The 22,983-nt window shown below is 41.7% G+C and overlaps 1 protein-coding gene across 1 annotated transcript; it reads left to right on the forward strand.

Annotated features, from left to right (window-relative positions):
• The first annotated feature begins 310 nt into the window (after nucleotides 1–310).
• Nucleotides 311–22,768, forward strand: PRPS1 (phosphoribosyl pyrophosphate synthetase 1). The gene is made up of 7 exons (XM_005902501.3): nucleotides 311–582; nucleotides 12,434–12,617; nucleotides 14,392–14,490; nucleotides 15,610–15,734; nucleotides 18,712–18,885; nucleotides 20,967–21,126; nucleotides 21,712–22,768. Exons 1-7 carry the CDS (start codon nucleotides 461–463, stop codon nucleotides 21,802–21,804), a joined length of 957 nt encoding a protein of 318 aa, XP_005902563.1. The 5' UTR covers nucleotides 311–460; the 3' UTR covers nucleotides 21,805–22,768.
• The last annotated feature ends 215 nt before the right edge of the window (nucleotides 22,769–22,983 follow it).

Below are 22,983 nucleotides of genomic sequence, written 5' to 3' on the forward strand. Positions count from 1 at the left end.
CTGAAGGAAAAAAAAAAAAAAAAGCGTGGCTGATTTCCCGCTTGCAGGAAAGATCTGGCCCTACGCGTCACCAGCATCCCTCCACCCTCATCCGAACCCGGGCTTCTAGGCGTTCTGCCCTCCCCAACTGCCTCGCTGCAGGGGGCGGGGCGATTCGTTAGCCTCGCCCCCTTCAGGGCCTCCAGTCAATCCTCGAGACAGTCGGGGGTAGGCGGAACTACAACAAGGACCCGCCCCCCCCGCTAGCGCTCAGCCAATCGGAGAGGGCTGGGTGTTAACTTCCTCTCTGACTCCGCCTACCCAGCGCTGGGCGATTTAGAGCCGCGCACCGGGCGGGAATGTAAGATGGCGGAGTAGAAACGCGAGTGCTTAGTACTGAGTCTCAGGGCCGACTCGGTTCGGGTCTCGGAGGCAGCACCAGTGATCGTTAAGCAAAGAGAGCCTAGGGTAGTTGGCCAAGATGCCGAATATCAAAATCTTCAGCGGCAGCTCCCACCAGGACCTATCCCAGAAGATTGCCGACCGCCTGGGCCTGGAACTGGGCAAGGTGGTGACTAAGAAATTCAGCAACCAGGAGACCTGGTGAGGATGAAGTTGGGACGCCGACCGGCCTCACCTGCCGGAGAGGCCAGGGCAACCGAGGGTAGGGGGATGAGGTCACAGCATGAGTTCCAAAGGGCCGGGTTTGGGGGGAAGGGGCAGCTCTGTGACGAGCGTGCCTCACGGGCTGTTTCCGTTATTTTACCTCTCGCGGGAGGGTCACGTTCATTCTCACTGTGAGGTGGGGTGGAGTCAAGATGGAGCAGGAGGCGAAGCTACTGGGTTTGACGCCAATCGCCGGAGGACCCAACGCGGGGATGGTGGCTTCCTAGAGCGGCTAGAGGGGAAGAACGCCTAGGCTCCGCGGTGGGGACACGTGGCTTTGCCGCTTAGCTGTTGAGCCATCCAGACTGGGTTCTCTTCTGCTCTTAGACCGGCTCGCTTGGGAGATCTTACTGCGTACTGAACCCTCGTGGTGTTTCCCCTAGCGTCTGAGAAGCAGCTTTTCAATTTGAAACCGTGTTGATCGGATTTACTGTTGAGGGAACTTGACATCATGTGCTGAGGGCGCCAAAATTAATACTGAGGACTTCCTTAGATTGGCGAGTGTTGAATTTTCACATCTTTAAACTCGAAGTTAAATCTAGTCGCTTGAATAAAATGATGCGTTAACTGCATCCCGATTGCCAGCATCTTGGTTTGAGCCATCCAGAAAATAATAGGGAACCTTAATTCTGGAATCCTTGATCTTCCCAAGCATAGCTGTTTGTAAAACAGTGCAAAAGCATATTTTTCAGAACCAAAGTCTATCCTGAACTTGCCCTCTTCTAATGTGTGGGGGATTTAAGAAACATTTTTATCCCTGAATATTAAGATAATAGAAGAAAGATAATGGAGTGGAAGGCTGGAAATGCATAGTTAATTGCAATGACTTTTTTGTCATTGCTTTGCTGATTACATTTGCTCCCTCCCCCCACTTCCACCATGCTCCTGAACCTTGGGGCCATCTTAGAGATAACTTGGTCACCAAATCCTTTCAGTACCACTTCCATCTAAATCTAGAATCTTCTGGTTCTGATAAGTGTTTTTCTGTGTTTTGTTGTTACCCTGTTGATCAAGTCAGAGCAGTACCCACAGTCAGTCCTCTATTAAGGGGAAAATTCACACCAAACCTAATGAGTCAGTTAAATTAGTGAAGATTGCCTTGAACATTTTTTCCTAAGTGCTTTTGTTTTCCTTTTCTCTTCCCAAAGTGTAACTTCCCCTGTCCTTTGTAGACCCTGCTGGTAAAAGCATTCATCTGTAGTGGACAGCTTCCTTCTGGATGCTTGATCATCATGCCATTGGTTGTGATGCAAATGATGGTGCAAGCCCTGATGCCCTCTGTAACCAGACAATACCTTAGTCGAAAGGCTCGCCAAGCTGCTGTCTTTAGCTTTAACCACACCATTATGACTCATGGGCTGTAATAAAACGGGACCAGACTTTGCAAGTGGCAGTATAGCTAGGGGACCAGAATGATTTTCATTTGGAGGTTTTTTGTTGTTCCCTAGAGAACTGTGACTATTAAATCTTTTTTCTATGCTTCCAGGAAAAATACAAAGACTTTATTTTCCCTGTGCACCCTCTGCCTAGTGCACCACATCAGAACCTGAGGCTAAATTGGGAGAGGGGAGGAGGAGAACAGTTTAGTGGTCTACTGATTGATTTCTCTAAAATTGTCTGGAGTCCCAGTCTACTGAGACTGAGCTAAAAGGCTGATTTCATTTTTAAATAACCAGACAGTAACATGCTTGGAAACACTGGATAAGATTAAGCACAATGTGGAAAATTGCTGACTGGTTCAGTTGCTTTGTTTCTGGCTTTATCATTAGCTTTTTGGCTCCTTAGATGTTCTGAAATCTTCATTGAACATAATCGAATATGTTGCTGATGGAGCTTCCCCTCACCTCCCTCCCCCAACCTTTGGCTTTTCTGCAGTGCAGAAGTGGTAATTGCTGCCCTGACTCTGGGATCTAAAGGTCATGGACAGGATAGCCCCTACCCACAGTGGGTGCTATGGGTCATTAGATGGGGAACTGCAGAGCCCATCCTCAGATGAGACTGTTTTGCTGCAATTTGGCACAATCTCAGGGGTTGATGCTCTCCTGAGTAGTTTTCTCGTGAAGTCAGGATCATCCTTTGCTGTCCAGTTTTTTTTAATTAATTAATTTTTGATTGCGCTGGGTCTTCCTTGCTGTGAGTGGGCTTTTTCTATTTGCAGCGAGTAGCAGTTGGCAGGGGAGTGGGGTGGGGGCACTACTCTTCATTGCTGTGAACAGACTTCTCATCACGGTGGCTTGTCTTGTTGTCAGAGAAGGGCTTCAGTAGTTGGGGCACATAGACTCAGTTGTTGCAGCTCCCAGGCTCTAGAACGTGGGCTCAGTAGTTGTGGCACATGGGCTTAGTTGCCTCGTGGTGTGTGGTATCTTCTCAGGAGGGATCAAACCGATGTCCCCTGCATTGGCAGGCAGATTCTTAACCACTGTGCCACCAGGGAGTTCCTGCTGTCAAGTTTTTAAGGAGAAACATGCATACATATATGTGGGTGTATGGCACACAGATAGCTATGAAAGAGATTGAGGGTTCCGGCTCTGGAGTCAGAGAAGCTGGATTTGAATCCTAAGCCTTTCTTTGCCTCAGTAATCTCACCTGTAAAATATTATCTACCCAGAGTATTGTGGTGGCTCAGACAGTAAAGAATGTGCCTGCAATGTGGAAGACCTAGGTTTGAAGACCAAGGGAATGGCTCTATAAAACTTTAAAATAATAAATATGGGCTTCCCAGGTGGCTCAGTGATAAAGAATCCAGCTGCCAATGCAGGAGACTCGGATTCCATCCCTGGGTCGTGAAGAACCCTTGGATGGGGAGATAGCAACCCACTCCAGTATTCTTGCCTGGAAAATCCCATGGACAGAGAAGCCTGGTAGGCTACAGTCCATGGGGGTCTCAAAGAGTTGGACATGATTGAGCATACACGTTTTTTAGAGTCTTTTGTGACAATTAAATGAGATGGGAGTAAAATTCTTGGAACATTGTCTTAACAGATTCTCAGTGTTGGTAAGGGATGGTGATGGTATTGCAAAAAATGTGGGGAATATAGGATAAAAGATGTCCCAAATAATTCTACCACCCAAGACAAACGGTTCACATTTGAGTTTATGACCTTCCAGGTGTTTGTGTGTTTATATACTTTTTCAAAAAAGTATGGCATATTGTTTATAGCTTTCTTCACTCAGCACTATATTTTGAACACTTCTCTTAATATTTAGTCTCCATTGTTTTAAATAGCTGTACAGTCTTGTCATGATTTTACTATAATTTTAGATCACCAAGTCCCTATTCAATATTTATAATTTTTGATCTAATGCTTTTAAATGAAAACTCCTGGATCTCTAGAATTACTAGGTTAAAAGGTATACACTACTTTTCAGGCTTTTTAATACTTATTGCCAAATTGATCTCCAAAAAAGTTGAACAAGTTTCTGCTATTAGTAATGGTGATACTAATAATAATAAATACTGAGTGCTTAAAATGTGCTAGTTCCTATGCTGAGTACTTTATACACATTTCACATTTAATCCCCTCAACACTGCTGTAAGAGATTACTCTTACAATCTCCATTTTATGAATGAAGGAACTACGATTCAGAGGGTACCTTGCCCACCTCTGGGGCAAGTCCTTTAATTTTTTTGCTGATACAATATTTATCTGGATTTTGGAACTTCTGAATGTATTAAGTTTTTTACCTGAGGTGTAGTTGACATGCAGTATTTATATAAGGTTTCAGGTGTACAACAAAGTGATAAATAATTTTTTAATGTTATAGTCCATTTATAGTTATTATAAAATGTTGGCTATATTCCCTGTGTTGTACAAATACCCTTTTAGCTTATTTTATACACAGTAGTTTGTACTCTTAATCTCCTACCCTTATCTTCCCCCCTTTCCCTTCTTCATTGGTAACCACTGGTTGGTTCTTTGTATGTGATTCTGTTTCTTTCTTTTTCGGAACTATTTTGGCTGTGTCGGGTCTTAGTTGCAGCATGCAGGCTCTTTGTTGTGGTGCGTGGGCTTAGTTGCCTTGCTGCACATGTGATCTTAGTTCCCCAATCAGGGATCTAACCTGCACTCCCTGCATTGTAAGGCAGATTCTTAACCATTGAACCACCAGGGAAGTCCCCTGGGTCTTTTTCTTTTTTTATTATATGTACTAAATCAGTTCAGTCACTCAGTCATGTCTAGCTCTTTGTGACCCCATGGACTGCAGCACACCAGGCTTCCCTGTCCATCACCAACTCCCGCAGCTTGCTCAGACTCATGTCCATTGAGTCGGTGATGCCATCCAACCATCTCATCCTCTGTCGTCCCCTTCTCCACCTGCCTTCAATCTTTCCCAGTATCGGGGCTTTTCCAATGACAAAACATGGTCCACTGGAGAAGGGAATGGCAAACCACTTAAGTATTCTTGCCTTGAGAACCCCATGAACAGTATGAAAAGGCAAAAAGATATATACTGAATGTTTGGATTCAATTCTCTTCAATATTGTTAAATAACTTTGTTTTATTTGGTTACTCTAGATAGGCTGAAAGGGCGGTGACTAACCTTGGTTACCTAGGATTTTCCTATAGTTAATCCTTGTTTTGCATGTGCCAGCACCCATCTAAATTCTTGAGATTTTCTTAAAAATACCACCAATTAAAAGGCATTTTTAAATTCACTTTATTTTCTGTTTTATGTTTAAATGGAATGGATGGAGCTAGTCACCTGGCCTCCCCAGAACAGCTGAGAGAATCACTGGCCCAAAGCCAATTTGGAGGACATGCCATTAGCTAGGAGAAGGAAATGGCAACCCACTCCAGTATTCTTGCCTGGAGAATCCTGGTGATGGAAGAGCCTGTTGGGCCACCGTCTGTGGGGTTGCATGGAGTCGGACACGACTAAAGTGACTTAGCAGCAGCAGCAGCCATTAGCTAGAGGGAAAGAGCAAGAAGTGTTACCTTTCAGTTGCTAAACCAGGTCTTCCTACCTGGTTTAAAAGCAAACAGGTTTCAGGCACACCATCAATTCTTCTGCCATACATCACTGCCTAACTTATTATCTCTGAGACTTAGAGGAAACCATAAGAATAATATTAAGGTTTTTTGAGGATTCATTGAACTGTTCATTGACCAAGCTGTATAATCTAAGTGTAGTTCCTGGGCTTTTGAAAAAGACTTTATGAAAGTACATCATAGTACTAACTGGAGGAAAAGATTGGTCTTGATTAGTGAGATTGGAATTGCATACCGTAAAACAAGGACAGTGTCCTAATTTACATATGCTACTTTTATTTTTCATATAGTTAAATAACTTTTTCTAGTTATTAAATGCATGTCTGGTCATAACATCCTCCTGTGCTTGAAAGGTAAGTGCTAGTCCTAAGTTTGGCTTTGGGAAACGGCCGCACTGTTGGTTGATTATCCTTAGGTGATATAATACAAAAGTGGTACAAGTTGGCAGTGAAAATTTAATTTTGTAATTAATACCTTGCCTGCTTTCAAGAAAGGTTTAGTGTTTCATGATGCTCACAGGTACAAAAAGTTAGATAAGTACAGCAGAAGCCTATTAGAACAAAGGACTATAGTAACTATGTGAAGAATTTGGCATAAAGTGATTACTGAAGTTTATTTAGTGTTACTTTAACTGTATCCCTTGGCTTCCTGGCAGCCAAAGGGATAAAGGCATAAAGGCTTGTACAGTAAATTATGTAATTTTTATTTTCATAACAATCTTTAGATACTACTTCCAGACACACAATTTTTTGAAGTTTTTGGGTGGGATCCTTAAATAATGATACCCAGTAACATAATGAACAATGTAAGCAATTTTTTATATTGACTTTGATAGTGGAGGCATTTGTTAAAAAGAGATAAGCCACCATGGTGTTAGGTATGTTGCTTTCTGGCCTTATTTGATAAAAAGACAGCTTTAGAGTAGTAGATAATTAGCCTGTCCCTTATACTGTCTTAGATCAATTGTCAAACTGCTCTTTCCTGGCTCCTAATCCAGCAGTCTGACTGGTGAGTGAATGGAGCACAGATGATTCTCTTAGTGTTCTTGACTCAAACGAGAGCCATAGGCTTCCTATACCAGATATGGAAGATCCAATTGGCTTTATGGGCAATCAATGTGCCTGACTTTCATTCTCCCCCAGAGAAGTGGAGAGCTTGGTCTTGGACAAGGAGATGATGTAGTGGGGATGACAGTGGGCAGGACTAAAATTTTCTTGAGTTTTGAAGTTGCTCAGATATTTGAAATACTACTTTGTCAGGACCATAGAGTTGTGCACCATAAAGCATAGAAGGGACTCTTAGCCTGGAACCTCTCAAAGGGCAGGCAGTGTTGGTAAAGGAGATTTGGAAGTACCTTGAAACTCCCTCGGCCTCTTGTTTGGCCCTCCTCAGTGAGGAACTTGCAGAGCAGGCTTAGCTCCACAGGTGTTACTGAATTCTATCCATTTGAGTGGTATTTTTTTAAGTTAACATATAATCAATATAAAAATCAATACATTTAAAATTTTTTTACTGTCTTTACAGGAAGGTATGGTGTTAATATTACTTCGCATCTCAGTTCCCTTCCTCAGTTGCAGTAGCCACATCCAGGTGCTCAATAACCACACGAGGCCAGTGACTCCCACATTGGACAGTAGTGCTCTTGGGCCTACTTTTAGACAACATGCAAGTTGTTCTTCCAGGAAGCTTTCCCTGGTCTCCTCCTGCGTGCCCATTTGAATTTAGAACAGCGTCTCCCGAAAGCAATTTTGGCATTAGCGTAGTTGACGTTGCCGACAGATTTAGTTGTTTCTTTCTTTCTTTTTTAAAAATATTTATTTGATTGCACCAGGTCTTAGTTGTGGCACACAGATGTTCAGTCTTCTTCAGCATGTGGGCTCTTTAGTTGTGCCATGGAGGATCTAGTTCCCTGAGCAGGGATTGAGTATGGGCTCCCTGCATTGGGAGTGTGGACCACCAGGGAAGTCCCTTTAGTTGCTTTTCTTTTTTTTTTTTTTAATAATTTTTAAAATGTATTATTTTTGGCTGTGCTGGGCTCTAGTTGTGCGCGGGCCTCTCATTGTGGTGGTGGAGCCTGGGCTCTAGGCTTTGCAGCTTCGGTAGTTTCAGCAGGTGGGCTCAGTAGTTGTGGTGCGTGGGCTTAGTTGCCCCACCCCATGTGGGGTCTTCCCAGATCAAACTCAAGTCTCTTGCATTGGCAGGCAGATTCTTTACCACTGAACTACCAGGGAAGCCCACATTAGTTGTTTCTTAAGGCTGATCTTGGTGATTAATAGATGTCTGTTCAACTATGTCTTAGGGTCCACAAAATTGATGTTTGGCTCATTATGTTCCTTGGCATCACTGTTTCAGGATCCCACCATAAAATTCTTTGTAGCCATCAAATCCTGGTGAACTCATCAGGTTGTAGTTCCACCCCCATTAAATATCTGTCAGCTGAGTATCTGTTAAAGGGATGAGCAGATCTGTTAAAACCTTTTGAAGAAACATGTTGGACCCACTTACCTCTAGTGTGAGGTGAGTTAGTTTGTGAGGGACAATCAACTGTCTTCTGAATTCACAACAGCAGGCGTGCAGAAGGTTCATATTCTGCCTTAAAGTGAGCAGACTCAAGGGGCATCCTAATCCTGAGTGGTATTCATTCTTTCTTTGTGTTATTGACACTGGCCGGTTGGGCATGACAGATCCGGTTCCTGCCTTCATGGGGCTGGCTTGCATTCTAGTAAGGGTGACAGATAAACAAGTGCGCAAAATACAAGGTGATGAGAAACTGTGATGTGTTCTGCAGAGAATAACCAGGATAATGAGAGAATGCCTGGGGAGAGTCACTTTATTTATTTAACTCAGTTATAGAACATTTCAAACATACCTGCAGAAGTAGAATAAATGATCTTCCTACCTTGCAAGGATGGTACCTTCCTCCCATCACCCAGTTCAGTTTAGTTCATTAGCTCAGTCGTGTCCAACTCTGTGACCCCATGGATTGCAACACGCCAGGCTTCCCTATCCATCACCAACTCCGGGAGCTTACTCAAACTCATGTCCATCAAGTCGGTGATGCCATCCAAGCATCTCATCCTCTGTCGTCCCCTTCTCCTCCTGCCCTCAATCTTTCCCAGCATCAGAGCCTTTTCCAATGAGTCAGTTCTTTGCATCAGGTGGCCAAAGTATTGGAGTTTCAGCTTCAGCATCAGTCCTTCCAATGAATATTCAGGACTGATTTCCTTTCAGATGGACCAGTTGGATCTCCTTGCAGTCCAAGGGACTCTCAAGAGTCTTCTCCAACACTACAACAAACTGTGGAAAATTCTTAAAGAGATGAGAATACCAGACCACCTGACCTGCCTCCTGAGAAATCCGTATGCAGGTCAAGAAGCAACAATTAGAACTGGACATGGAACAACAGACTGGTTCCAAATAGGAAAAGGAGTACGTCAAGGCTGTGTATTGTCACCCTGCTTATTTAACTTATATGCAGAGTACATCATGAGAAACACTGGGCTGGATGAAGCACAAGTTGGAATCAAGATTGCCGGGAGAAATATCAATAATCTCAGATACACAGATGACACCATCCTTATGGCAGAAAGTGAAGAACTAAAGAGCCTCTTGATGAAAGTGAAAAAGGAGAATGAAAAAGCTGGCTTAAAACTCAACATTCAGAAAACTAAGATCATGGCATCTGGCCCCATCACTTCATTGAATATAGATGGGGAAGCAATGGAAACAGTGAGTGTCTATTTTCTTGGACTCTGAAATCACTGCAAATAGTGACTGCAGCCATGAAATTAAAAGACACTTGCTCCTTGGAAGAAAAGCTATGACCAACCTAGACAGCATATTAAAAAGCAGAGACATTACTTTGCCAACAGAGGTCCATCTAGTCAAAGCTATGGCTTTTCCAGTAGTCATGTATGGTTGCGAGAGTTGGACTATAAAGAAAGCTGAGCACCGAAGAATTGATGCTTTTGAACTTTGGTGTTGGAGAAGACTCTTGAGAGTCCCTTGAACTGCAAGGAGATCCAACCAGTCCATCCTAAAGGAGATCAGTCCTGGGTGTTCATTGGAAGGACTGATATTGAAGCTGAAACTCCAGTACTGGTTCAGCAGTTATCAATTCATGGCTAATCTTGTTTCATCTAATATTCCACCTCGCCACACTCCCCATAATTGGATTATTTTGAAGCAAACCTCGATATTCTGTCATATCATCTGCATACATATCATTGACCACAATACCATTTTCTCGCCTAAAACAAATTAACAGTAATGTGGTTTTTTTAACAGTTGCTTGAATTAGTATGCACATAAGGTTCACACAGTGCAATTGGTTGATATTTTTAAAGTCATTTTTAATGTTATAGGTTCTTAAGGAAGTCACTTGTATTAAGATGGTCAGAAATGATATTTTGATTGGAGACCTAAGAAATTAATGAGTTAGTTGCAGGTAGAGCATTCCAGATAGTGGGAATATGTGTGCAAAGGCAGGAAAGGGTGAATCAAGGAATGTAAAGGAAGACGGTTTGACTGATGCCTAGTAAACTGGGGAGAAAATATTTTTCCAGATGAGCTACTACTCAAGTTAACCTCAAACTAGAACTCATTTCTCAGAAAATATTGATACAATCGAACTAGTTTCTTTTGACTTACTACAGAAGTGCCTGTTTTAAGATATATTGGATTGGCCAAAAAGTTCTTTCCATAGAATGTTACAGAAAAACCCGAACGAACTGTTTGGTCAACCCAGTACTTTTATGACCTCAGCTTTCACTGAGGGTTGCAGTAATTTACTCAAGTATACACAAGGTATAACAATACACATTTTGTTAAAATAGAATTTTGAAGTCATCCTAGATTAGCATGGAATTGTAAGAAATAACACAGAGAGATCCTGTGTACCCATTATGCAGTTTTCCCAAGGTTCCCAACTCTAGTTTTTCCAAACTGTAGTTTTCTTGGCTGTTGCTGTTGTATAATGCAACCACAAGATATTGACATTGATAGAGTCAACGAAAAACAAAACCATTCTGTCATCGCAAGGATCCTCCCTGTTGCCCTGTTGCAACCACACCCATTTTTGTCTTCCTCCTCCTCTGTAGATTTCTTTTTTTATATTGCCTTTGTCTGGCTTTGGTATCTGGGTAATAAGTGGCCTCATAAAATGAGTTGCAAAGTATTCTCATCTATTTTCTTGAAAAGATTACGCAAAAATCAGTTTTTATTTATTTATTTGGCTGTGTCAGGCCTTAGTTGGGGCATGTGGGATCTAGTTCCCTGACCAGGGATCTAACTTAGGCCCCCTGCATTGGCAGCTTGGAGTCTTAGCCACTGGACCACCAGGGAAGTCCCCCAAATTCGTGTTAATTCTTTAAATGTTTGGTAAGCTTCTCTTGTAAAGTTATTTTAGGTCAGCCTTTCTAGAGGTTTATCAATTGTATTGATTCCTCCCCCCCCCACCAAGAGCTTTTTGTTTCAGTGGTTTTTCTTTATTGTTTTACTGTTTCATTGGTTTCTGCTCTTATGTCTGATTTCTTCCTTCTGCTTATTTTGGGTTCATTTTGCCCATTTTTCAGTGCCTGAAGGTTTCTCTCCAGATATTCCAGACTAATATGTTTTTGTCTTTGTTTGGACTACTGTGAATTTCAGCATCCCTGTTCTAACTGGTTTCTGGTTTGATTTTTACCATTTGCTTTTATTTTTCTTGCTTTACAATATAAAGTAACCCCATTCTTTTAAAAAGTAGGATCCTTACAACTGTTACTTGGATTGGGAACAAATAAGTTTTAAATAATAATTATCTCTGATATCAGCTTCTGACAATGGAATTATGTCCTGTTGAAGTTTTCCTCTTCATCAGTACAGGTTATTAACTGTTCTGATCTACTTGCTACACAAGCATGCACGTACATATACCCACACACCCCCCTCTCCCCCTCGTCACCTACGATATTAATTGGGGAAATGGTTTTGCTTTGAGGTATCACTGAGGTTATTTTTAAGAAGTTATTTTTGGTAAGGATCCAAGTACAAATATTAAAACTTGCATTTTATAGTAAATAAATATTAAATATTTATAGTAAATAAAATATTTTATTTAAAATAATAAAATATATAATAATAAAATAAAATTTTATTTAAAGTAATAAAATAAAATAAAATAAAATATTAAATATAGTAAATAAAATATTTTACTATTTTATAGTAAAATATAGCTTTACTCCATAATTAGAGTAACTTCCTATGGAATTCTTTTAAAATAAGACTTACTAATTGGACCAGCGTACAGTTAGCATAGAATGAAGGCAAGGACCATGTCTGTTCTCCATCGTGTCCCTGGCACCTAGCACAGTGACTGGCATATGAACATTTGTTCAGTGAACTGCCAGTGTGGTAGACGTGGTACGGTCTTCTGTAGAAGGCATCATTCTAAAACAGTAGTGATTCATTCCTTGTATGAGTTTTCTGATTCCTTTATTATATACTGATGACAGTCATAGATGCTGTATCTAATTTGCATTCACACATATGAAATGAGATACAGCCTGCTTACTGAAATTATGGTCCAATTACTAAGTACCTTAGCCAATTTTTTTCATGTCGTGTCACCTATAAAAACAGGTATAGTACACTGGAGTAAACAGGCAGTACACGGTTTCTGGTACAGGGGCTCCTCCAGGGGAATCTCCTGTAATCCATTCATAGCATACTAGTGGGGAAGCTGTGACTTTTAGACCTTACTGTAGATGTACAGTATAGTGCTTTAAAATCTGTTTTTGTTGTCCTTCCTTTTCCTATAGTGTGGAAATCGGAGAAAGTGTTCGTGGAGAAGATGTCTACATTGTTCAGAGTGGCTGCGGTGAAATCAATGACAATCTCATGGAACTTTTGATTATGATTAATGCCTGCAAGATTGCTTCAGCCAGCCGGGTTACTGCAGTCATCCCATGCTTCCCTTATGCCCGGCAGGATAAGAAGGATAAGGTAGGAGTGGAATCTCTCTCTTTTTTTTTTTAATTCTTTCTTTTCTTAAATCAGGAGAAGCAGGAGCACTTGCCCAAAGTCAAAAAAACCTTCCTTAATTATCAAATGTATGTTTAGAGGATATTATTTTTTTATCTTAGGCATTACCTGATTTTCTAAACAATTGATGTGATTGGTTTGTATAAAGCAACACATTTGCAGTCTGTCTGTTTTATCCCAGTCATACATATGTGACTTTTGGCTAACTCAGTGATATTTTTTTCATTGTATCAGTAAGACTAAGCACAAGCTCCCATGGAGCAGAGTATTTTTTTAAACTGGTAGATCCTCTGGGACCCTCTTGGTTATAGTTGTGACCTCTTCGTATAACTTGAAGTCTGTTACATGAATACACACACGCACACCTCACCTTCTTTGGAGTATTAGAAGATAAAGCATACAGGTAAAACTTTGCTGGTCCATGGTCATTGGTGCCCAAATTTTATTAATATGTACAATACCTGGGAGAAGCCTAGATATTTTTATTTCAATAGAATACAGTGCTGCTAAGACGAAGATCATGGCATCTGGTCCCATCACTTCATGGGAAATAGACGGGGAAACAGTGTCAGACTTTATTTTTTTTTGAGCTCCAAAATCACTGCAGATGGTGACTGCAGCCATGAAATTAAAAGATGCTTACTCCTTGGAAGAAAAGTTATGACCAACCTAGATAGCATATTCAAAAGCAGAAACATTACTTTGCCAACAAAGGTTCGTCTGGTCAAGGCTATGGTTTTTCCTGTGGTCATGTATGGATGTGAGAGTTGGACTGTGAAGAAGGCTGAGCACCGAAGAATTGATGCTTTTGAACTGTGGTGGTAGAGAAGACTCTAGAGAGTCCCTTGGACTGCAAGGAGATCCAACCAGTCCATTCTGAAGGAGATCAGCCCTGGGTGTTCTTTGGAAGGAATGATGCTAAAGCTGAAACTCCAGTACTTTGGCCACCTCATGCGAAGAGTTGACTCATTGGAAAAGACTCTGATGCTGGGAGGGATTGGGGGCAGGAGGAAAAGGAGACAACAGAGGATGAGATGGCTGGATGGCATCACTTACTCGATGGATGTGAGTTTGAGTGAACTCTGGGAATTGGTGATGGACAGGGAAGCCTGGCTTGCTGCAATTCATGGGGTGGCAAAAAGTTGGACATGACTGAGGGACTGAACTGACTGAAGGAGTAGAGTGTAGGACATGGGCCTTGTTATTTTATGGTGCAGTCAGGTGTGTTTACCTGTTATTTAAGGGGATTGAGGTTACTGGAAGTTGGGCCTCCGGATGAGTAAGGGGAGTGGTGTAATTAATAAAATAAAACTATACTTTTCATCCTTTGATGTGCCTTTAAATGTTGACATGTTAGATGTTGTACAGGTTTGAGTATGTATGTCTTAAAAGAGATTTTAATACAATTCTTTCAAAAAAATTTGTATACAGTCTGCCTAATATAAATAATTGAGCATTGGAAAGACTTGAATAGGCTGAAAATATATACATGAAGAAAGTGAAACATTGGGAAGGTTTTTTCTGATGTATGTATCCTGATTTGGAAAAATGATATTCCACTTCCTATTTGTGCCAGATTGTGATGAAGTGAAAATCAGTGGCTATGTCACTTTGTATGAATTTTCTGTTAGCTCAGTGCCTTAAACACAATAGGTATACAATAAATAAATGCTTCCTGAGCAAATGAATTGTTTTTCAGATTGGCTTTTTTTCCTCTTTCCTTCCCTCCATTTAGAGCCGGGCTCCAATCTCAGCCAAGCTGGTTGCAAATATGCTGTCTGTAGCAGGCGCGGATCATATTATCACCATGGACCTTCATGCTTCTCAAATTCAGGTATCATTGGGAGCTAAATATTAGCTTAGGGATTATTAGGGATTAGACATGGGGTTAGAGAGGACTGAATGCTGAAAATCACAGGGAAGCAAAAACTGCCCAAGTACAGCTCAGATAAACTAGACATTGATGACATTTTCAACATCCTCAACTGAAGCATAGTTTATGGTCTTAGTCATGTGGGCTGGTTGTACAGGGAGGCAGTTTGGGATTCTGGGAAGAGCGTAGTAGGCTTTGGCATCAATCTGAGTTTGAATACTGGCTCTGACACTTACAAATTTTGTAACCTTGGGCAGGTTATTTAACTTCTCTGAATACACACTGCTTTGTTATCGTGAGTATCAAACAAGATGTAAAATTCATAGTGAAACACCTGGCTCATGAAAGATATGAAATAAATGGGAGTTGTTATTGTCATCATTAAATTTAGATCTATAGATGTTGGAGCCTACTTTCTAGCATTAAAAGAGTTTGGGGAGCAGAATACTACCTTATAGTTGATACTTTTTAAAGAGACTTTGAAATCATTATCTTTGGAGGCTTCTGGGAATTCAGTGAGATATAGGCCAGATGATTATACAGCCATTTTATAGAAGAGGGACAGATTAGTTGTGAAGTACAACAAATCTGTAGCAACTAGTATTAGAACACAAATCTCCTGACTACTAGTTACTGTGACCATTTATTATAAATGCCTTCCACTAGGTTTATATACCATAGCATCTCTAACTGGTTTACCAGTTAGCTTTGGCTCTCTTAACAAGCCAGCCCAACACTGAGTGGCAGAAGGTAGTAAGTATGTATTACCCTGTGGGTCTGCACATTGGCTGGGTATTTCTGATCTTGGCTGGACTTGGGTGTTTTCCTCAGGAGCTTGTTCATGTGTCTATGGTCAGTTGTGGGTTAGCCGGGGGCTCACTTTGTGGCTGGGCTTTCTTGCACAACCCACACTTTAGGAGTCTGCTTTTACAGTCTGCCATACCAGGCATGTTTTCGGATCAGTTTGAATGTTCCAGTAAAATATTCTTTGGGCAAGTTACTATTCTCTTTGTGTTCATTATTTGTAAATGGAAGAGAAGGAAAACAAGCCAAACTGACCCAGGTTCTTTCTTTCTGCAGGGCTTTTTTGATATCCCAGTCGACAATTTGTATGCAGAGCCAGCGGTCCTCAAGTGGATAAGGGAGAACATCTCTGAGTGGAGGAACTGCACAATTGTCTCACCTGATGCTGGAGGAGCAAAGAGGTATGGTTGAAATTCATATTATTCCCAATGTACTGGGGAAAGTTTTCAGACAGTTGTGTCAGAAAGTGATCTTTTATTGTTGAACTGAGTTTTTCTTTTCTCGAAGTATAGTTGATTTACAGTGTTAAGTTTCAAGTATACAGCAAAGTGGTCTGAAAAAGACTATAAAGACTACATATATATAAAGTCTTTTTCCAATTCTTTTTCAGTATAGGTGATTACAAGATACTGAGAAGCAACAGTTTTTAAGTATTTGGATGTTCTGATAGCTTAGGACACAGGCTGGATATGGTTTTACTCACTCTTTTACTGATCTGAGTCACTGCCTGAAAGATAAGATAGCAGCAGAGGGGCACAAAATAGTCTGGGATCATGGGCTTGACCAAAACCCATTAGTGACTCAGCACTGCAGGGTCAGTGACAGCACTATGACCCATTAGGAGGAGGAGGCAATTTGATTTTCTAATGAATGCCACTTGCTATCAAAACCCATGATGATAGTGAACAAGTAAGCTTTTACATGGACTTCCCCTGTGGCTCAGCGGTAAAGGATCCGCCTTCAATGCAGGAGACATGGGTTCAATCCCTGGGTCAGGAAGATCCCTCAGAGGAGGGCATGGCTACCCACTCTAGTATTCTTGCCTGGAGAATCCCATGGACAGAGGAGCCTGGCAGGCTACAGTCCAGAGGGTCACAAACAGTCGGACACACTGAAGCAGCCTAGCACTCATGCACAAGCTTTTACATATCTCTTAATGTTGTTGGTTAAACCATTTTGATCTTTTGAATTAGAATACTAAGCAGGACGGAAAAGAAAGTGTGGTGATTTTATTTAAGCCAAGCGCTGAACATTCGAAACAAACTGATTGCCAGGGATCGCTAGTTGCAGTGCTTCAGCTCACGTGGTACAGACTAAGAGCTTTTCATTTCCTTAGTGGCTCACTCATTAGTAATGCATTCAGAAGTGTGACACATGTTCTTCTTGTTGTGGAAATAGAATGAAGAGCTACAAAACACAGATGATTAGGAAATGCCAATTCACATCTTTGCAAAAGCCATTCAAATTTTCAATGACTATTTCTCAACGACCTCTTTATTTCAGGAACTTCAACAGAACTGATAAGCTGAGAGCTTGAGTTCTGTTCTCCAGCCAGATGCATGGCTTTGCGAGTCCCTTGTTGTTGCTAGTTACCATCTGTAATACTAGAGATAGAGCCTAAAACACATCCCCTCACAGTGGTTGTCATACTTGTGAAGATCATCTTCTACAGAGACTGAGCAAACAGTCTCATTTGAAATAAGTAATCAAGCACAATTTTCTTTCCAAAGTTGGGTATAGAAAAACTGCCTTCAGTAGATGGTTTATTGCTCCATAATTTTGTTTACTGTTTTCTTTTTTAAATTATTTATTACTGTACTGGGTCTTCATTGCTGCTCTCGGACTTTCTCTAGTTGTGGCAAGTGGGGGCTAGTTGTGCTGTGTGGACTTCTCGTGGTGGTGGCTTCTCTCGTGGAGCACAGGTTCAGTAGTTGTGGTGCGTGGGCTCAGTTGCCCTGAGGCATGTGGAATCTTCCTGGACCAGGGATCCTATCCATGTCCCCTGCATTGGCAGACAGATTGTTAACCAGGGAAGTCCTGTAATTTTCTTTTAGTGATGGAATCTTTTCAAAGTGAGTGGCTATCACATCTGTCTTGGCAGGGTTTGGGGACTAGGTAGAAATGCCTGTGCAGTTGTGACTTGCATGTAGTTCTCCCCTCAAGGATATAGGGAGTGACTTTTTTGAGCCCTTTACACTTTGTCGGTCACTGAGTTTGTTGGCCACTGAGTATGGATGGCTTAGGATGCTTGAACTAAGTGATCATGCATTTGCCTCATCTAAGTAATCATTCCAAGCAGATTGGTAGCTCTTGATGTTATGTGCCTGCACAGTGGGGGTGGAGAGCACACAGGATATGGGTCGTTTAGGTCAGGTGCAGATGCTGCCTAGGTTGTGGTCCAGGTCTTGTCTGTTCTCTATTACATGGTCACAGCTTCTCCCATATTTTGCACAAACTCAAAATATGTGAGCATAGTCACAAGGGAAATAGGACTTGATACTTGGTTGGATCAGCACTACATTAAAAAACAAAGCCCAAAGCACAGGCCTCTTCACATATAACAAGATGGCAGGGTGGAATGTGGCCACAGATGTCACAGGCAGCAGTCATTGCTGATTGAGAGATTACGTGGTACTTTGTCACCAGACAGATTTGTCTTCTATCCCACCTTCTAGTCTGGTTTGTATTACCTTGTAATTTAAACAAAAGGAATTCTGTTTTGATTTGGAAATCCTTTGGTCTGTACAGCAAGATGCCCAGTTTGCCTGCTTAATTGGTATAACTTTCTTTCTAGCAGTCATTAAAGGAACTCCCAAGCTTGGTGTCCAGGTACAGTTGACAATGACAGTTGGTAGATCACTGAACTGAGTGTGATGAGGGCACAACAGAACAGGCTGGGCACTGCTTCTCTCCCCCCAAATTCAGGTTCACTTCTCACCACATTTGCATGTCATAATGGGACCATCTACACTCCTGGCATTAGTTAACCAAGTCGTATATCTCTCCACTTCTGCTGCCAGTCCAGTAAATGAACATGCCCTAGCATTCATTATACTGCTTCCTGGGATTGGTGAGAATTGTCTATCTCCTACTGTAACCCAGAGTGAATTTTAATCTAAGTTTGACTAATAATTCATAAACTGCTCTTAGGATGTGGGAGGCATCTACATCTTGGAGTATGGAGGCATTAGTCTATGAAACCCAATTTGTGATGCCAATTAATTGCAGTTACTTTCTTCCAACCCTGGGACCTGTTGAGTTTCATGGAGTATTCTCACCTAGAAAATAAGTCCGTCCTTTAGTTCCTTTCTTTGTCTTAAGATACACACACACAGTGGTTTTAAGTGAGGTTTTACCTGTGAATACCCTATGTTGCAGAGTGACTTCCATCGCAGACCGGTTGAATGTGGACTTTGCCTTGATTCACAAAGAACGGAAGAAGGCCAATGAAGTGGACCGCATGGTGCTCGTAGGAGACGTGAAGGACCGTGTGGCCATCCTCGTGGATGACATGGCTGACACTTGTGGCACAATCTGCCATGCAGCTGACAAGTGAGTGCCTGCTGGTGGGGCTGGGCGCTGGACGTGAAAAACTACTGCCTGACTGCCCTAAGCCTGTTGATTTTCTTTGCAACTCAGTTTAGGGAATTCTAACTGACTGTTTTGTCACCCTAGGCTTGAATTGCAATGCATGTAAATTGATGAGTATTCTTACTTTTTTTTCTCTAGTTTCTTAGTTTTATTTTTCCTTGTTATTGTGCTAGACTGTATACAACATGAAATTTGACATTTTAACTTTTTTTTTTGGGGGGGGCGGTGTCGTGCAGCTTGTGGGATTTTAGTTCTCTGACCAGGGATTGAACCCATGCTCACAGCACTGAAAACAGAGTCCTAATCACTGGATTACCAGGAAATTCCCCATTTTAATCATTTTTAAGTGTGCAGCTCAGTGACATTAGTTATAGTCACAATGTTGTGCAACTATCACCACTGTATTTCCAAAAAACTATCTTATCTCTCTGAGTATTGTACTTTTTTTTGACCATATTTTGTGGCTTGTGGGATCTCAGTTTCCTGACCAGGGATTGAGCCTGTGCCCTCGGCAGTGAAAGTGTATGGAGTCCTAACCACCAAACTGCCAGGGAATTCCCTGAGTAATCTACTTTTGATAGTTCTTTAAAAGAGGTTAAGGTAAGAAATCCAGAGTCCTGAGCAGACAGAAATACATTCCCATTTTCATATTTTATCTAAGCTGAAAGCCCTGGCCTTACCTCTAGACCATTTTGCTGCTACTTCCTTCATTCTTACTCCTTCTCATCGTTTGCCTGCACTGTTCTGAACTACCTTGCCTCTCTTCTCTGCTGCCATTCACCAGTCTCTTACCTCCCAGTCCATTTTTCACATTGCTGCCCCACTGGCTTATCTTCCTAAAACTAGATTCCACTCATGCCTCCTTTAAAACTGTAAGTGGCTACCCATTGCTTATAATCCAAGTCACTATGGACAGCATTGTTTCTCATAATTTTTAAAAATCTCATATATATTTGTTGTTGTTTAATTGCTAAGCCGTGTCTGACTCTTTTGCACCCCCATGGGCTGTAGCCTGCCAGGCTCTTCTATCCATGGGATTTTCCAGGCAAGAATACTGGAGTGGGCTGCAATTTTCTTCTCCAGTGTGTGTGTGTGTGTGTATATATGTGTATATATATATATGTGTGTGTGTGTGTATGTGTGTGCTAAAAACAAAACTTGTATGTGGAGTGATTTCCTGGCTTGGATCCTGGAGTATGCATTTATAAAACTCCTTTTATCATATTAGTAAGATAATGCTAATTGCTCATAACAGATCAGCTCCCTTAACACAGTAAAGTTACTTGTTCATGGTATTCTCCAGTGCAAGTATGCCCCTTTCAGTCTTATGGCATTGCATCTTTAACATTTCCATTGTGGCCAGCCAGAAAGGGAAAAGAGCATGGAGGATCATCCATGGGAAGTTTTTTATAAGAATCTGTCCACATTTAGATAGCCAGAAGTAAGTCACTTGGCTATACCTAACTATGCAAGGGAGGCTGGGAAGTGTCCAGCTGTGTACTAGAAAGAAGAGACAGATTTTGTTGAGCATAGCTGTCTGTGCCACAGTCCTTTTACACTAATCCAAACCTATTCAGATAAGTTATTGACTGAACTGTATCACCCGAAAATTCAACCCTAACCCCCAGTGTGATGGTATTTGGAGATGGGACCTTTGGGAGGTAATTAGGTTTAGGTGAGGGCATGAGGGTGGGGCCCTCATGATGATATTGGTGTCCTTATAAGCAGAGACACCAGAGAGCTCTTCCCAACCTCATTCCTCCTCTCAATCTGTGCACACAAAGAGATCACATAAGCACATAGTGAGATGGCCACCAACAAACCAAGAGAAGAGGTCTCAGAACAAAACCTACCTTGCTGGCCCCTTGATCTTAGACTTCCCAACCTCCAGAAACAAGCGAGAAATAAAATTCAGTGTAAGTCATCCAGTCTGTGGTATTCTGTTATGGCAGTGCAAGCTGACTAAAACATTCCTCTTCACTAACTTTGGTTTTATAGTAACAAGTAAGATTACTCCTAATCAACTCTCCTTTTTCCTCTAGACTTCTCTCAGCTGGAGCCACCAGGGTTTATGCTATCCTGACTCATGGAATCTTTTCTGGCCCAGCCATTTCTCGTATTAATAATGCATGCTTTGAAGCAGTAGTAGTCACCAATACCATACCTCAGGAGGATAAGATGAAGCATTGCTCCAAAATACAGGTGAGACTGAGATTCTTGCAAAACAAGACTCCCCTGAGTATTTAGGAGGTGATTACATGTGTTGAATTAGGTGTCTGGGTGGGTTCTGAAGATTTCCTCCATTGCTCTCAAGGGTTAACCATTAGGATCTGTGACCCAAAAGGAAGGATCATGTGTCTAAAAATTCAAACAGCTTGACCTCAGACTCTCTGGAGGATGGAACCCAGAATTTTGTGTTCTAACAGACTCTCCCAGTGTTTGTGATGCACATCAGGTCCATGCTTTACCGTTTGTGTGTGTCACTCTTGTCTGTCAGCCCCTGCAAACATAATGTGAAACCTTCAAACTGGTTTTTAAATGCCAGCCCACCGCCATCTTGGTGAGTCAAGAGTGTTTCCTCCATTAGCATTTTGACTCTTTCTTAAGCGGTTGGTTATATTTAAAATGTGAGTATGAAGAGCAGCTGGTTGTGGGCTCACTTGGGGAAACAGCACAGTGCACAGTCTTAAGAGGAAGGACCCTCATTGGGCTGCTCATCAGTGTCTGCAATGACCAGTCAATCATCTCTGTCTGTATACTAACCCGATGCTCCCCTTGCCTTCCTAGGTGATTGACATCTCCATGATCCTCGCAGAAGCCATCAGGAGAACTCACAATGGAGAATCCGTCTCCTATCTGTTCAGCCATGTCCCTTTATAATAGAATAACTCCTGAGGCTTTTCAAAAATAAAGTGAGCCTCACCCCTTGTTTTTTTCTTTGGTATTTGATGAAAAATCCAGCAGAAGACCCAGCTTGTTGCAGTGTAGCTTTCTACATCCCTCATCAGTTATATGAGCGTTACTACTATTGTGTTGGCCAAAAAGTTCATTTGGGTTGTTCCTTAACAGCTTATGGGAAAACCTGAATGAACTTCTTGGTCAACCAAATACGTTAGAGAAATATAGAGTGACATTAGCCGCTGGGATTTTCTACCTGTATTGTCTCATCCTGGCTTCTTTGATCTTGTGAGCCTTGCAGCTTTAACTGTTCGGCTGCTACAAGATGTTGGACTTTGGAAAGCTTTTTGTAGAGTGTCCAAATATGTTTGGGGAAGCTCAGACTACTTTGTATGTGAATGCTTCAGCACACCCACCCCCCTGCAATGTGTGATAAGTTCTCTAAAGTCTGTACTAAATTATAAAAGAACCTAGGGCAACCTGAACCCAGATCTGGTTGCTGAGCCCCTGTAGGCTGGAGAAGCCCTAGGGCAGGACCCTGAGGGGAAGCAGCCCACCATAGAGCAAATGCTTCTTGGGAGGAAAAAGCCTGATCCATCACCCTTTGCTTGGATTCTGTTACTTGGATTCTTTTTTGTCCCTATTCCTTTCCATTTGGCCTGATCTTCTATCCACTTGGTCCCAAGTGATTGTTGTGCCATCATTTTCTGGAAAGCAAACTCAATTCCTGCTCTATGATCTGTAACATTAACATGAGATGATTTTGCTGTAGCTTGATCTTCCTTAGCCCACTACCACTGTGGTGTAGTGCCTTTTGATTAATTTAACTGTTTATCATCTTTCTTCTTTGGATCTATTTGGCCTCTCAAATGACCTGAGATTTCTGTTTAAAAAAAGTTGGTATTACTGTCTCTTGTAGAAGAAACTAATAAAGTTATCTCTTTGATTGTGGGTCTATATCTGTACTGGTCTCCCTGCTGAAGCTTTGGTTTAGGTGTCTTGGCCGCCCAATCATGGTTCTTACTTCTTTGTTTCCAAGCTGTTAACTGTATTGTTAAGCCAAGAATAGACACAGCTGCACTTTTCTTCAGTTATAAGAATTGAAGATGCCTGGGGTTAATTGAGAACTAGGTATAGTGTAATTCTTCGCATTATACCTGA

The sequence above is a fragment of the Bos mutus genome, chromosome X (genome assembly GCF_027580195.1).
Source record: "Bos mutus isolate GX-2022 chromosome X, NWIPB_WYAK_1.1, whole genome shotgun sequence".
NCBI lineage: Eukaryota > Metazoa > Chordata > Mammalia > Artiodactyla > Bovidae > Bos > Bos mutus.